Source organism: Aythya ferina (genome assembly GCF_964211825.1).
Source record: "Aythya ferina genome assembly, chromosome: 21".
Taxonomy (NCBI): Eukaryota; Metazoa; Chordata; class Aves; order Anseriformes; family Anatidae; genus Aythya; species Aythya ferina.
The window spans coordinates 6,872,991-6,886,396 of record NC_140319.1 but is presented as its reverse complement, the minus strand read 5'-3'; the positions used below and the strand labels follow the sequence as shown (position 1 = coordinate 6,886,396).

General features: G+C 52.0%; 1 protein-coding gene across 6 annotated transcripts in view; it reads right to left on the bottom strand.

Moving 5' to 3' along the window:
• The window catches only part of NPHP4 (nephrocystin 4), a 32,039-nt gene extending 18,647 nt beyond the window's left edge, over positions 1-13,392 (bottom strand). The window contains exons 1-10 of one of the 6 annotated variants that reach the window (XM_084495097.1): positions 13,266-13,392; positions 11,552-11,742; positions 10,377-10,529; positions 8,443-8,615; positions 8,073-8,137; positions 6,567-6,722; positions 4,697-4,833; positions 3,902-4,059; positions 3,701-3,821; positions 59-241 (exon numbers count right to left, since the gene is read on the bottom strand). In XM_084495097.1, coding sequence (XP_084351223.1) covers positions 59-241; positions 3,701-3,821; positions 3,902-4,059; positions 4,697-4,833; positions 6,567-6,722; positions 8,073-8,137; positions 8,443-8,615; positions 10,377-10,529; positions 11,552-11,722 — 1,317 coding nt within the window. In that variant the 5' untranslated portion in view covers positions 11,723-11,742; positions 13,266-13,392. Of the gene's footprint in view, positions 1-58; positions 242-3,700; positions 3,822-3,901; positions 4,060-4,696; positions 4,834-6,566; positions 6,723-8,072; positions 8,212-8,438; positions 8,616-10,376; positions 10,530-11,551; positions 11,743-12,255; positions 12,505-13,158; positions 13,231-13,265 lie in introns of those variants that run through there. The other 5 variants (XM_084495100.1, XM_084495098.1, XM_084495099.1 and 2 more) reach the window with 5 other exon arrangements.
• Between the last annotated feature and the right edge of the window lie 14 nt (positions 13,393-13,406).

Here is a 13,406-nt window from a genome sequence, read left to right as displayed (position 1 = left end):
TAGGGTGCAGAGGAAGAGGCAGCGGCGTCCCTTACCTCCCCGGAGCAGCATCCCTTACCTCCTCGGAGCTCTCGCTGTCAGCAGGGGCCCTGAAGACCAAGGCCTGGCCAGGGCTACGGCGGGCACCACCACGCAGGGGCAGCACCACCGGGGAGGAATCGGTGCCCAGGAAGGGGCTCCAGAGCGCCCACCGCACCGCGTGCATGTCAGCCGCCGGGCCCAGGGCACTGCCAGCCTCAGCCTGCAGGACACACGGGGACATGGGTCAAAAACAGGCAGGAACAGGACCTTTCTAAACAGCTTCACCCCTTCAAGGTTAAGCAGAACTGTGGCCAGAGCTGCACGCAGGTCTGAATCCTGCTTCCTCGCTGTAATTATTGCGCCGTTCCTCCTCCTCCTTGAGTACCTTTTGTTTTTGTCTGCTCTTTCCCAGCTTAACAAGCATATCACTGAAACGATTCCCTTCCCTGCACGCTACGCTTGCAGAATGCTAGGCAATCACACTCGAGGTAATTGTACCTTATCCCTTTACAAAATTACACAAAGGACTATACCTCTATATTATGGATCAGCAAAACAATAAAATGCTTTTCAAAAATACTAGAGCTTTTTCGTCCTCTGTATATATTTAGCCCACGTAGGCTGGGATAAATAAAGACAACGCCACCCCTCCTTTTCTGCAGCAAGTCTTTTCCTTGGCCACTGTCTGCCTCCAGATGAACATTTTCAGCCCAGCAAGATAAACACAAGAGCTAGCAGCCTTGACTAGGAATTTATCACCAGCACTGCCATAACAACCAGGACAATGCCCCACGAGATGGGAACTCGGCCCTGTGCAGCAGGTAAGCAGGTCTCCACAACAAGGACACGGCGCCCATTACGCTGTGGCCCTCTCCCATCAATTGCTGCACTAAATGACAGATTTTTGACCACTTGCTCCTCAAAGCCAGGAAACCCATGCTAGGCAGAGGCTGAAGGCTCCCACTTACCCCAATGCCTCAGCAGCCTCCCCTGAAACCGAGGGAAATGGACAGAAAGGCACCAAACCGAACTTGCAGCTCTCCACCTGAAGTCCCTCCCGCAGCTCCCTGCCGGCTGCTAATTATGGCACCGCAATCAGCTCAGGGATTAAGCACACACAAGAAGGGCAGAGGGAGCAGGGGTGGATGCATGCCCAGGGCCAGCAGCCCCATGGCTGTGAGCACCACGGGCCCACGGCACAGCCAAGCACCTGGATCCCTGTCTCGGCAGGTCCTCAGGTTCCAGCTTTTTAAGCGAGGTGAATTCAACACCTGATTCCCGATGGCACAGCTCCTCTCTGCTTCTCCTCCCCCAGTCAATACAAATCCCTTTGACCTGGCACACACACGTGCCACTTTTCGAAATATCCATTTTCCCCAGTTTTGTTCTGGACAGCCCTAACGAGACAAGACATTTACTGCATTACCAACGACCCTCTCCCTGCCATCTTAGCAGGACAATTAGGGACTCATAACGAATCAATTGCTATTGATTCAGCCACGCGGCTGGAAGAGCGCTCTGGAGGAGCGCTGGGGAGGTGCACCCGCAGCCCTGCTCACCAAGGGACAGGGACATGCCTCACCAGGAGCTCCCTGCTGGCCCAGCGACCTCCTGTCCCCGCAGCCAGACCATCCCCATCCCATCTGAGCTGCTGCTCACTCAGCCACCGAAGGGCAGCATCCATCTGCGTGGAGTCGCGTGGCACAGCCTGGCTGTCAGCACCTCCACTGAATGATATAGCTAAAAAACCTACAAATCATCAGTAAATTCACACTAGCAGGCATGATCTCGGCAAGCACAGTTAGTACAGAGATTTATCATCATTTTAAGGTCCTGAAAACATCAGATTTCAGCTCCCAGAAAAAAAAAACTCAGCACTTGAGAGGAAAAAGAGCATGAGGGGTTAATCTCTTTTCAGCATAAATGCTAAATTCTAAAGAAAAGTCTCTTTTTAAATTAAAAAAGCTGAAATTTTCCAAATTGGTTTGCCAGAACACTCCAGGACTGCTGCAGGCTAAATTTCTCCATATACATATACACAGTGGAAAAATTTAACAACATATAATTAAAATGATTTAATAAGCCCATTTGCAACACATTACACATAGTGCTGCAGAAAGCACTCTGACATTTTGATGGGAGATATTTGCCTCTCTTCCCACAGAGTGAGGCAGTTCTTTCGATACCCTTCACGAGCAACAAAAGGAGCTATTGTTTGATCCTGGAAGACACTGTGCCACCAGGAACAATTTTCCCCCCCTACCTCAAAGTTTTCCACTGTTTCAAACGCAGAAGTGGATATTTAAGTTTGATGGCAGCAGAGATCCCCAGCAGTCGTTAGAACTAATGGAAAGAGGCACACTTGTAAGAAAGCCTGATGAGGCTCCAATGCTGCTGGCCTGCAGGGGTGCAGCAGAAGGGCTGCCTGGAGGCATTTTGGTGCCAGGAGGAGCTGCACCAAGGCAGAGCCCTGGTCCTTCAGCAAGCCCAGTACAGCTGGCCAGGGCTGGGCTCATCCTAAAAGATGCTGAGAGACCAACAAAACACAGCTACTCACATTTCCAACCGAGAAGGCCAAGGATGCACTGAATAATTACACAGAGAAAAGCAGTGCCTAGCTAGCACTCATATTTCCAGCAGTTTTACCAAGATGAATAAATCTGCTGTTGGAAATATTTCCTTACTGGGAGTGCTCTCTTCTCCCTGATGTTCCTCACCTGCAGATCCGTGATACTAGCCAACAAGAATTGGTAAAAGCCAAATGACTGGGTTTCCCCCTAGAGCATTTAACGGGTGAGCAGAGCGGGCCACAGGAAAGAGGGACGGTGGGGAAAAGCAAAGGGAAGAGAAGAAGCAATTCACCCAGCACTAAGATCCTGCGATGGTTCTGGTTCACAGAAAGCACTTCATTTTTCAGAAATAATCACAGGGCAGCAGTGTGTTACAATAAGGAAGGAAAACGCACAAAATCCTGAAACCCTGCAGAAATAGGAGTTCTGAATCAGAAAATCCTGCAACTCTACAACCCATGTCCCAGAGATAGCTCACAGAAATAACAAGTGTTTTGAGCCTTGGTTCTCTGATTTTTGAGGTCAATCAAGTCCCAAGGGCACAACAAAATGCTGTTCTGCAGCGTTAACCATTTCTGTGGAAAACACTGTGCTTTCTTTTTAGAAGATAAGGAATAAGATTGCTACAACAGGATGAAAAGAGTGAAAAATAACATAACTACCACTTTTAAAGACAGCAAAATTTTCTAATACTATCAGAAAAATCTGTTTCCCAACCTAAATCACATTGCTCATGCCATTTATAAGAGTGTCTCTTTATAAAATTCAAAAAAAACTCTATCAGAGATGCCACAGCATACAGTTTATCTGAACCATTCTCTACCCAATGGTGGGACCTCCATCACCCTTCCTGTCCTCCCCAAGCTCTTACTGGATGTGTTGCTCAGGATTGTTCCTGAGCCCCGTGCTCAGGCTGCCCGGAGGCTCCCTTTCCACCACCCCACATCCCAGCTGGCAGGATGGGGCCGCGTGCTGGAGGAGCCCCCCGGTGCCTGCACCGACCCCATGGGGCCCCGCCACAGCCCCCATAGCACCTGAGGATCAGCAGGGGCAGACTTTGTGTTCATAACAGGGACACCACAGCACAGCCATCCTCCCCCCTGCCCTACCTTGCTGCTGGCCCCAGCGCAGACGACGTACTCCAGCTGGAAGCAGACCCCGAAGGCTGGGTGTGGAACCATCTCGCTCAGCTGCAGGCGGCTCCTCAGGAGCAAGGCCTGGCCCGTGGCACTGCAGAGAGGAGGAGGAGGAGGAAGGCTCGGCTGCAGCCCCACGGGCAGCATGGGGAGAGGAACACAGGCAACCCTTACCTGCCTGTGGGGCCGTCGGGCCGGCCGCGGGCCACATCTGCTGTTGGCAGCAGCACGGCCACCTGCGGCGCCTGGACGAAGTGCAGGCCGTTGTGGACGCCGACACGCAGCCGCCGCTCCTGCACCCACAGCATGCTGCCAGCAGGCCGGGTGCTCACCTACAGCACCAGGGGGACAAGGGGGTCAGGGACAGACCGACAGCGGCCCTGCACCCACAGCAGGTCCCAGAGAACAGACCTCCCGTATCGCCATGGGAAACCAGCCCCAAGAGGGGCTCTGCACGGCCCGGTGCATGATGCCACAGGGGCACTCAGCACCCAAAACTGCACAAAATGTATGGTCAGTCAGAAACAGACTGAAACACACCTGCCCCACAGTGAGTTCTAGGTATTAACGTGTTCCATCTTTACAGCAGCCAGCGCAGGCCTGACAAATAAGCAGGCCTTGGCAGGAGGCCTCCCTGCTCACAGCACTGCGATGCAGAAGGAAGCTCACGAGAATGAGCATCAAATCTTTTCTTTGCCTTCTTCGTAGCAGAGCTGAGCTAAATTCTGCTGATTAGTGTCTGGATATTCAACATAAAACCTACACAAAGCACCTGTGTACTACTAATCCAAAAGAATCTACAAGATAAAGCAAGAAAAAGGCTTTCACAGCAGAAAAAAAATGGACATTCTAAGCAAAACAAACACTCCAGTGCAATTTATCCAAATGCTTCCTCTCTAGCTGAAAACACAGCAGTGGCATATTGCTCATTTGCTGTACTTTCTCCCAGGGTAATTACACTGGCACTACCTTAAGCAAGCGGTCACTGTTCAGTAACTCCAGCAGCTCCTCCTCGAATTTCTCCAGAGAAGGGTACAGCCTGATGGAGAGCTTGTCCAGGTAGCAGGTGACCGACTTCATGAGCCGTGGTTTCAGAAAGCAGTCACCTGCAAGACAAGAGGCTGGCTGTGGGTAACGCTGCAGAGCCAGGGGCAATGCTGGCTTGGAGCCCTCAGACCAAACCTGAGCAGCAAACAGCACCAGGACAGGTGCAGGACAGCAGTGTGCCCCCAGCACCCCACACCAGGAGCCCGCACAGCCCTGGCTTTTCAACAAAAAAAAAATGAACAGAACAGGTAGCATCCCTAGCCAGTGAAGCCCCATTTTGATGGGCAAGCACAAGCCAGGAGAGCTGGGTGGGATTTCAGTGCCAGAGGTTTTCTTCTGCCAGCCATGAGGTGGGATCGCTGCTCTGCACCTGCGCACGGCTCCGTGTACACAGACCCCTGCCACAGGACACAGGGATGTGTAGCAGGTGCCAGAGCTGCTGGGTTTCATCCTGTTGCTTGTCTGAGGTCAAGGGCTCCTCCAGCCATCCCCAGGTTCGGCCTCGTGCAGGGCCCTCAGCAGCACCAGGGACCCACCTGCTTCACAGATCTCGCTGTACTATGCACGGCTTTAACCTTAATTGAAGCAACCCAAGAACTGGTTAACAGCAGGGTTTTCCATGCAGTAAATTGGAGAATAATTCCTCTGCCAAACTGATGGTACTGTCTTTCTGTTCTTTGAGTTTCCAGATCACGTCATTTCAGTCAGATCAACCCGAACTGCAAGGCTGGCATCCATAAGGCAAGATTTATGAGGGCTGCGTGTGGGAGAAGCTCATCCCTCTGGACCTGCCAGCTCTCTAACTACCCAGAGCACCACCACGAACAAGGACAATCTTAAACAAGCTGCACGGGCTTCTCCTAAGACTCCTTCTGAATGACTCTAATTAAAGCAACCATTATTTATCCCTTGCATTTTCCCAGGAGCAAAGCAATTAACAGAGAAGAGAGCAGAATGAAGCCACGCAGACATATTTCAGGACTGGATACAAATGCCACGATTGCTTCTCCACCACAGGGGAGTTCCAGAGAAGTCCGTGACATTTCTGTCCACGTAGAAAGCAGAGAGAATGAGCCCCACAGGTCACGTTGGTGTTCTGGGGGCTGTTTTTAACACCCTGAGCACAGAAGAGAGATCGTAAAGCCAAAGAAGAGCAGTAGGACCTGTGGATCCTTCACCAATACACAAACTGAGCCTGCAGCAGGGGGAAAGCCTCCCATAGGCACCTGCAACCCACCCGGCTTGGTTGGTGACCCTGGGGTCTCAGAACACAACCAGCCCCAGGCTGGGCACCCACAGCAGGCAGCCAGCACTGCCAGCACATGCACAGCACCACGCTGAAGGGACATCAGCAGGCACCACTGGGGCTCCAGCAGAAAATATCCAATGTGGCTTTGAAATCAGATTAAATCACAAACCAAGCTCACTGCAAACCTTTCTTCTTTCTTTGTCACTTTTTTCCCCACCGATAACTTTTACACATCACTGCTGCACGACTCAGGATGCTGCAGCAGCGAGGTACGGATGCCTGCCTGCTCCGGCTGCCAGCAGGTTTGGTTTGTACAATTAAAATGAATCAATGCTGCCTGCAAGTAGAGCAGGGTGAGAGGAGAAGGCCAGCAGGGAGCAGGAGCCTGGCTCTGACAGGCACACACTGGAGCCACTCACAGGGGCCCAGTTTCACAGCCGGGGAGGCAGAGGTGCACGAGCAGGACTGCAGGAGCAGCCCCGAGCAGCGCTGTGTCACGCTGCAGTTTGATACCCGCAGCAGTGGGACTCAAGGGGCCCTTACTTGTGTCTCCGTGCGCAGGGAGCAAGCCAGGGATTTTCTGCAGCCCAGACACCAGAAGGTTTTCAGGCAGGAGGTGAAATATCGTCTCCAGGGGCGGGTGGGGCTTCAGGGTGTACTGCAGGTGGCTGTTCTCCGTTATCGTCATGTACTTGTTCTCTAAATAGGAGAAAACATTGTGAAATGACAAAAGCAACGGGAAGAGAGCTTTACAGTGCTGCTGTCAGTTGAAAAAATTATCAATAAAGGCACGTTTCATGAACAAAGCAAAACCTGAATTTGACAAGTCAATGTTTTTCCTGCTGACAATACACCGCATTCCTGAACACGGACTCCCTGTTCCCCTAAATGACCCTGTGCCAGGGAATTTATGGCAGTCTGTGGCAGCAAGAGTACAAGATGGGGAAAACCAAACCCACATGAGCTCCGATGGGCAGTGCATGTTCCCAGGCAGCACAGCACATCCTCTGGCCACAACCCACTCGCTCCCGAGTTGCTGGGAAGCACATGTTGCCCACCAGCACTGCACATCAACATGGCACAGCCCCAGGGTTTTTGGAAGAGCCTTAAGACACTTCTCGGCTTTCCAGCTAAGAAACATGAATATTTTCTCAGATTTAAGAAGTTAAACCATTTTCACATCAAATGGAAAAAACAGAGGTGCTCTTCCTTTCTGGCTAGAAGGAACACACACTATTTCTAGCAACTGTGCTGACACCCTGAGTGCTTGGGAAGGAACATCACTCAGAGGCAGATTATTCCTCTCCAACAGCACCAGACCCAAGATGCCTTCTCCAGGCAAAAAGCAATGTATCGACAGCAGAAAGCTTTCCGATGGGCTGTCAGGGGCAGGCGTAACATTCACCATTTTTCAAACATCTTTAATAACCATCAGTACAGGGTAAGCACAGAATTTGTCCCCGTCACTCGTCAGTGCACCTCAGCCTCAGCACCAGCAGGCACGTGTGTATTTCCAGCACAAGGACACCTCCCCGCTTTGCTAGACACAGAGAGGCATCTCGCACAAGGTGACTCTCATTGGGGAGCCTCACCTGGGACAATGCAGCTATCAGCTTCCAAATCCAACACGTCTTTTTGGAACAGAAACCCACAAGCCTTACATTTTCTTTCTACTGCATTGCTTAGAAAAGCATTTCCCCTCTATACCCATTTCCCCTGAAGTGTGCCAAAACAGTACAAAATTTCCTTTGCTTTCTCTGCGCAATAGGGATCACTTCTCAAAATGAGCCCAAGTAATAACCATATATTCAAACAGTTATTTTTTCATCAGATCTGACTCATGTTCTTAATTTTTATTTTTTTTTTTTTTTACCATGGTACTGAAACCTACCGTGCAACTCCAGTGCTTGAAAGGAGAAGGCACGCTTCTGCTTAGCACTGAGAAGGCACAGACCGTGTACCTTTGCCTCCAGCAAACAAACACAATACCTATTTGGATAACAAAAACTGCAACGAAAGGAGTGATGCTAGTATCTCGCTGCTGCTTACTTTCTACAGGGTCCTGGAAAAGTGGGTGCAGTAAGGCACGCGGTGTCCCGTGGTACAGCTTGAGTCTGAAACCAAAGAGCGTGAACCAAACGTGAAGCATTCCATAAACTCATCCTGAAGCACATTTCCTGCAACTCTTCTGCTCAAAAAAAAAAAAAAAAAAGAAGCCGAAGTTCCTACTCTCTAACATGATAAAAACAGTACAAGAAAGATATGCATCACTTAATAACCCCACCATTGATTTTCTAATAACAAAACTCTGTTTTCTAAAAGCTAGGTTAGTCTCTGCAGCCCCAGGACCACCTTTTCTCCCCCCCAGAAGCAATCGTGCCCCACTGTGCAGGCACGCCCTGGGGCTGGCAGTACCTACACTCTGTCCTTGGCGGCCAGGTCCGTGGGATCCCACCTGCTGTCGAACAGGGGGATGAGCCCAAAGCCACACGACAGATCCTGGGAGAGCCCCTCCGGTGTCTGGGCTGTCGCCACCACCTCCACCACAGCCGTGATGCTGGGGTGGTTCAGCGAGGTGTGGAAGTAAACGGCCTGGAGGAGAGACAGGGAGGAAGGAGAGAAGGCATCTCAGAGCTGCTGGCAAGGACATGTCACACAGCGAGCACTGCAGAGAGAACAGGGAGGAGGAGACGATGATGCCTGTTTTGCAGGATGTGCACGGTGCCAGGTCCAGTTAAAGCATCAGGCTGGGTGTGCCATGGGCTGCAGGAGCCCCCGAGCCCCAGTAGCACAGCACAGGGCAGGGGTGAAGGGGACAGGACACAGGTCACCTCCCAGGGACAGGATTTACAGCAGGGTTAATCTTTCTATTAAAAACTCATTATCGCGGTGTCCCAGAGAAAACATTTGCTGTAATCACAGACTGTCAGGTAGGGATAACAGAGAGAGACATTATCACATCATCCCCGAGAAATAAATCGTTATTCTATTATCTTTTATTGCAAAATGCTGAAACAATGACCACCAGCAGCTGACAAGTGGCCAGGCTGCAGGAGACTGATGCCATAACTTGCAACGAAAAAAAGCCGTTCAAGTGAATCCACTGTTAAAATAAGTTTACAGTTGTCTCCTTAAAAGCTAACAGGCTCAATAACGCTTCCTTCTCTGCTGAGCCCTACACTAAGGCAGCACGAATCCTCCTCCCAGCAGAGGTAACCTCGTGTTTGCCATCCTCGTGGGGACACACTTGCCCTGCCCAGAGACCTGCTGCTGAGCTCGCTCCCCTGGTGACGCTGCGGTCACGGGGATGGTGCTCAAAGCACAGGCTGTGCAGCACGTGGAACAGTGCACTGGTTCTCTCTCCTTGCAGCACTCCGTGCCTTAGTTTCCTCCATCTCTATTCAAAAAGCACGGGTCGAGTGATGATTCAAACACCCCAGGAAGAAATGCATATGCCAGTGTCCCTCAGATGCCATCCCCGATTTAAATCAAGGAGCACGGCTCTAATCTATGCTAAACTTCATCCTCGGCGCAATGCATTGATTGAAGTGGAAATAAAGGTTATAATTAGACAGTGTCCTGACCAAGGAGATGAAATCTCAGCTGCAATCGATGTCCGTGCTGCTGGGATCTGCAGCCTCCCCCCTGGCTGTGCAGAGCAGCAACAGGAGCAGTGCTGCCAGCTGCACACCCGAGGACCTGTGCAAGGTTCTGTCTCAGGGTAGCAGGCAGGACAGGAGACACTGTGTTTTGCTGATAATCCTGACAGATAAAAGCATGGCTTTGTGCAGGTTTAATACCAGGTAATGAAAACAGAGCTGCTGCTGGTGCTGCTGCTCATTCCCTTCCCATGTCTGAACAAACACTGCACTCTGCTGCTGGCACAGTGGCACAGCAGGCAGCAGCACGAGCCACCGGCTGCTACCACGGCACTGCCCAGCCTGAGCTCACAGGAGGCCGGAACCTTCCCGAAATAATAAATTGTTCATAAAAGATTAATAACTGCGCCTTAATGGACAGCATCTGAGATGTACCTAGCCAAAAGATTACGAAGCACCAGAAGGAAAAGGGGTTGTTGTTGCTTTTTCCTATAGTAAATGCATATGTAGAGAACAGTGGTAAAATAAACTGCTGCAGAAAAAGCTCAGCAGGGAAAATAAGCACAGCATAAGACAGACAATGAACCAGAGCCCGTGAACACTTGGGAGATGCTATTTTAAAATGCTCATGCTATTTTAAAACGGCACGCTCTCCTGCTCCACCCCGGTGCAAAGACAAACGGCTCAGGTTAAATCCCTGCTGAACACCTCTCCTGCAGCCCAGCCCGCCCAGGAACGGGTGCTCACCCCCTACCTCGTTGAACACCACCCTGGGGCGCTGCTGCGGGGCGCTGCGTGGGGTCCTGGCACTGCTCCGCCACGTCTTGCCAAAGAAGTGGTGATAGGTGACATCGAACAGGGACAGGCGCAGCTGGAACTCCACGGCCACTGAGCTGCCCGCCGCTTGCTGCAACACATGGAGAAGAACAGGAGCAGTGTCCTCCCTGCCCCCAGACACAGGCAAAACACCCTGCACAAAAGCACAGTTAGCTCCTGCTTCCTAAATGATGCTGAAGAAGCACGTGTGGGGCCAAAGTGTGCCTTCGCAAACTGCCATCGTTCTGCCTGCATGGAGAAACTGCTGTTCTAGAGCCAGCTGGGCCATCTTTTTTAAAGCAAGAGATTAAAAAAGGCCAAGCAAAAGCTGGACACGGTATTAAACATCTCAAAGTGATAAAGTATTTCTAAAATGTGACCCAGAGATTTTAATGTAAAAATGTTTACCTGCATTAAAAACCTACATGTAAAATTGTAACACTCAGATAAAAACACATGGAATTTAGATATGGCCCCAGTTCACATTACTGGGAGATTTACAGTTAGCTCCCCTGCCAAAAACAGTAATTTTGTTGTAATCTCAATCTCTCTGAGCTGTGGCCTGAAAACACAGCAAGTGCAATCCTCCTGTTGGCACCACGATGAGCAGAAACCAAAGGCTCAGCAGGCAAACCCTGACGGTAAAGCACTAAGTGACTTTCGTGGCCAAGTTGGAGTGACACATTTTGTGCTTGTCATTTCTGATTCTCAATATTGTGAGCAGCGGTACTGAAAATGAGAATGTTTTTCAGTTCTGAGCTCGGTTCCTACCTTTAAAATCTTTATAAAAAAAAAACAACCTTGGAACATGAATTTGTGCATGGCCTTGTCTCTTCAGCAAGCACAGGATCGGGCAATCAAGAACGAACCAGGCAAGACCAGGCTGCCTCTGCCTATCCAGGGGCACAGCAGCAACTCCTGCCCAAGCCCCACTACTGCGAATCTCATCTGGAGAATTTCCACCCTCGCAAGTTTGCAGCAGCGTCCCATTTTTCTAATGGGTACGCAGGAGGATTTTGAACCAATGTGGCATTTTTCGGCAAAGGCTTTGGGGCGTGTGTGCTCTTCTGTTTTTTCAGCCAGTCCAAGGCCACCAGCAGAGCACTCCTTTACCTGCGTAACAACAGTCCCCTCGATGTACTTCAGGACGCACTGAAAAGCCGTTGACTCCTTCGGGATATTCCGCCTCCGCTGGGAGTGGGGAGGAACAGCGAGGTTTTGCAGAAAAATCCTTTCCCACTCGCTCATCTTGATGCTCAGAAGGTCACCTCTTCCTCTAGGCATCTGCTACAGAGAACGTTCATCTGGAAAAGAAAGCCTGGTTCAGGGGAGCGCACGCGCAGAAGATGGCACACGAAAGCTGGCATACTGAAAAACACTTTAAGTGGCAGAGCAGCACAGATGTACGCTCCCAATCCTGCGTGTTTTATAAAATTCCTGGGCTCTCCGCCACCCTCAGATTGTGGACACGGTGGCCTTCCCTTTGGAAGCCAAAAAGCACAGCTGTGAGGAGCCACCAAAGGTCACCCAAGAGTACGGGGAGCTGCTGCTGCTGGCGGCCCTGCAGCCCCACAGGGCTCCCCCTGCCCCACGCTGCCACGCACCCAGGCCAGGGGCTCTGCCCCATGGCAGGGGATGGAAAAGTAGGGTTGGAGCAGAGCAGGAGCAGGGGAAAACACCAGGGCTGGATGCCCCAGCACACAGAGCACACGTAGCACATGCATGCACGGCACTGGAAGTGCAGAGGTTGGACCATAGAGCTCAGTGTGCAAATACACACATGTGCCAGGTACTTACACACCACACCGTGTACTTACCACGCGTGTATCACTGCCACAACGCCATGTCCTTAAACCCCACACCGTGCATCACACACACCTAGGCCACCTATCACACACTGTGCCTTGTACCACACGCATGATGCTGTGCACTTACACCCCTGTGCCATCTATCGCAGGCACCACGCCGTGTCCTTACACATACCTGCCATGTAATTACACACCGTGCTGTGCACTTACACGCCTGTGTACCCCACACATACACCGTGTACTTACACACACCTGTGCCGTGCACTTACACGCACCCCTGTGCCCCACACACCCCCATGCCGTGTCCTTACACCCCTATACCACATACCTACACACACCCTGTGTACCCCACACCCCTATACCATGTACTTACACACACGCTGTGTACCCCACACCCCTATACCATGTACTTACACCCCCATACCATGTATTTACACACACCTGGTGTACTTAAACCCGTGTCGTGTACTCACACCCCTATACCACGTACCTACACCCCTATACCACATACTTACACCCATCCCGTGCACCCCACACCCCCATACCACGTACTTACACCCCTACACCACATACTTACACACACCTCATGTACTCACACCCCCATGCCGTGTACTCACACCCCTTTACCACACACTTACACCCACCCCGTGTACCCCACACCCCTGTACCACATACTTACACCCCTGTGCCGCGTACTCACACCCCTACACCACGTATTTACACCCACCCCGTGCACCCCACACCCCATACTATGTACTTACACACACCCCGTGTCCTTACACCCCCGTGCCGTGTACTCACAGCCCTATACACACACTCACACCCACCCCCTGCACCCCGCACGCCCCCCGCCACCCCAGGGCCCCACCGGGCACCCCCCGAGCACCCCCCGAGCACCCACCGGGCACCCACCGGCCCCGCCGCCATCTTCCCGGGCGCCACCACCGCGGGGCCGGGGGGTGCCGCCGCCCCCCTTCCTCCTCCCCACCGCAACCCGGAGCCCCCCGACCCCCCGGTACCGGGCAGAGGCCGCGATCCCAACACCGAGCGGTGGTGTAGGGGTCGGGGGGGGGGGAAACGGAGCGGCCGGGGCCGGGCGGGAGGCGACGGCGGCGGCTCCCCCCGTGCCGGGGGTGGTCGGGCCCCGCTCGGCGTCGGGT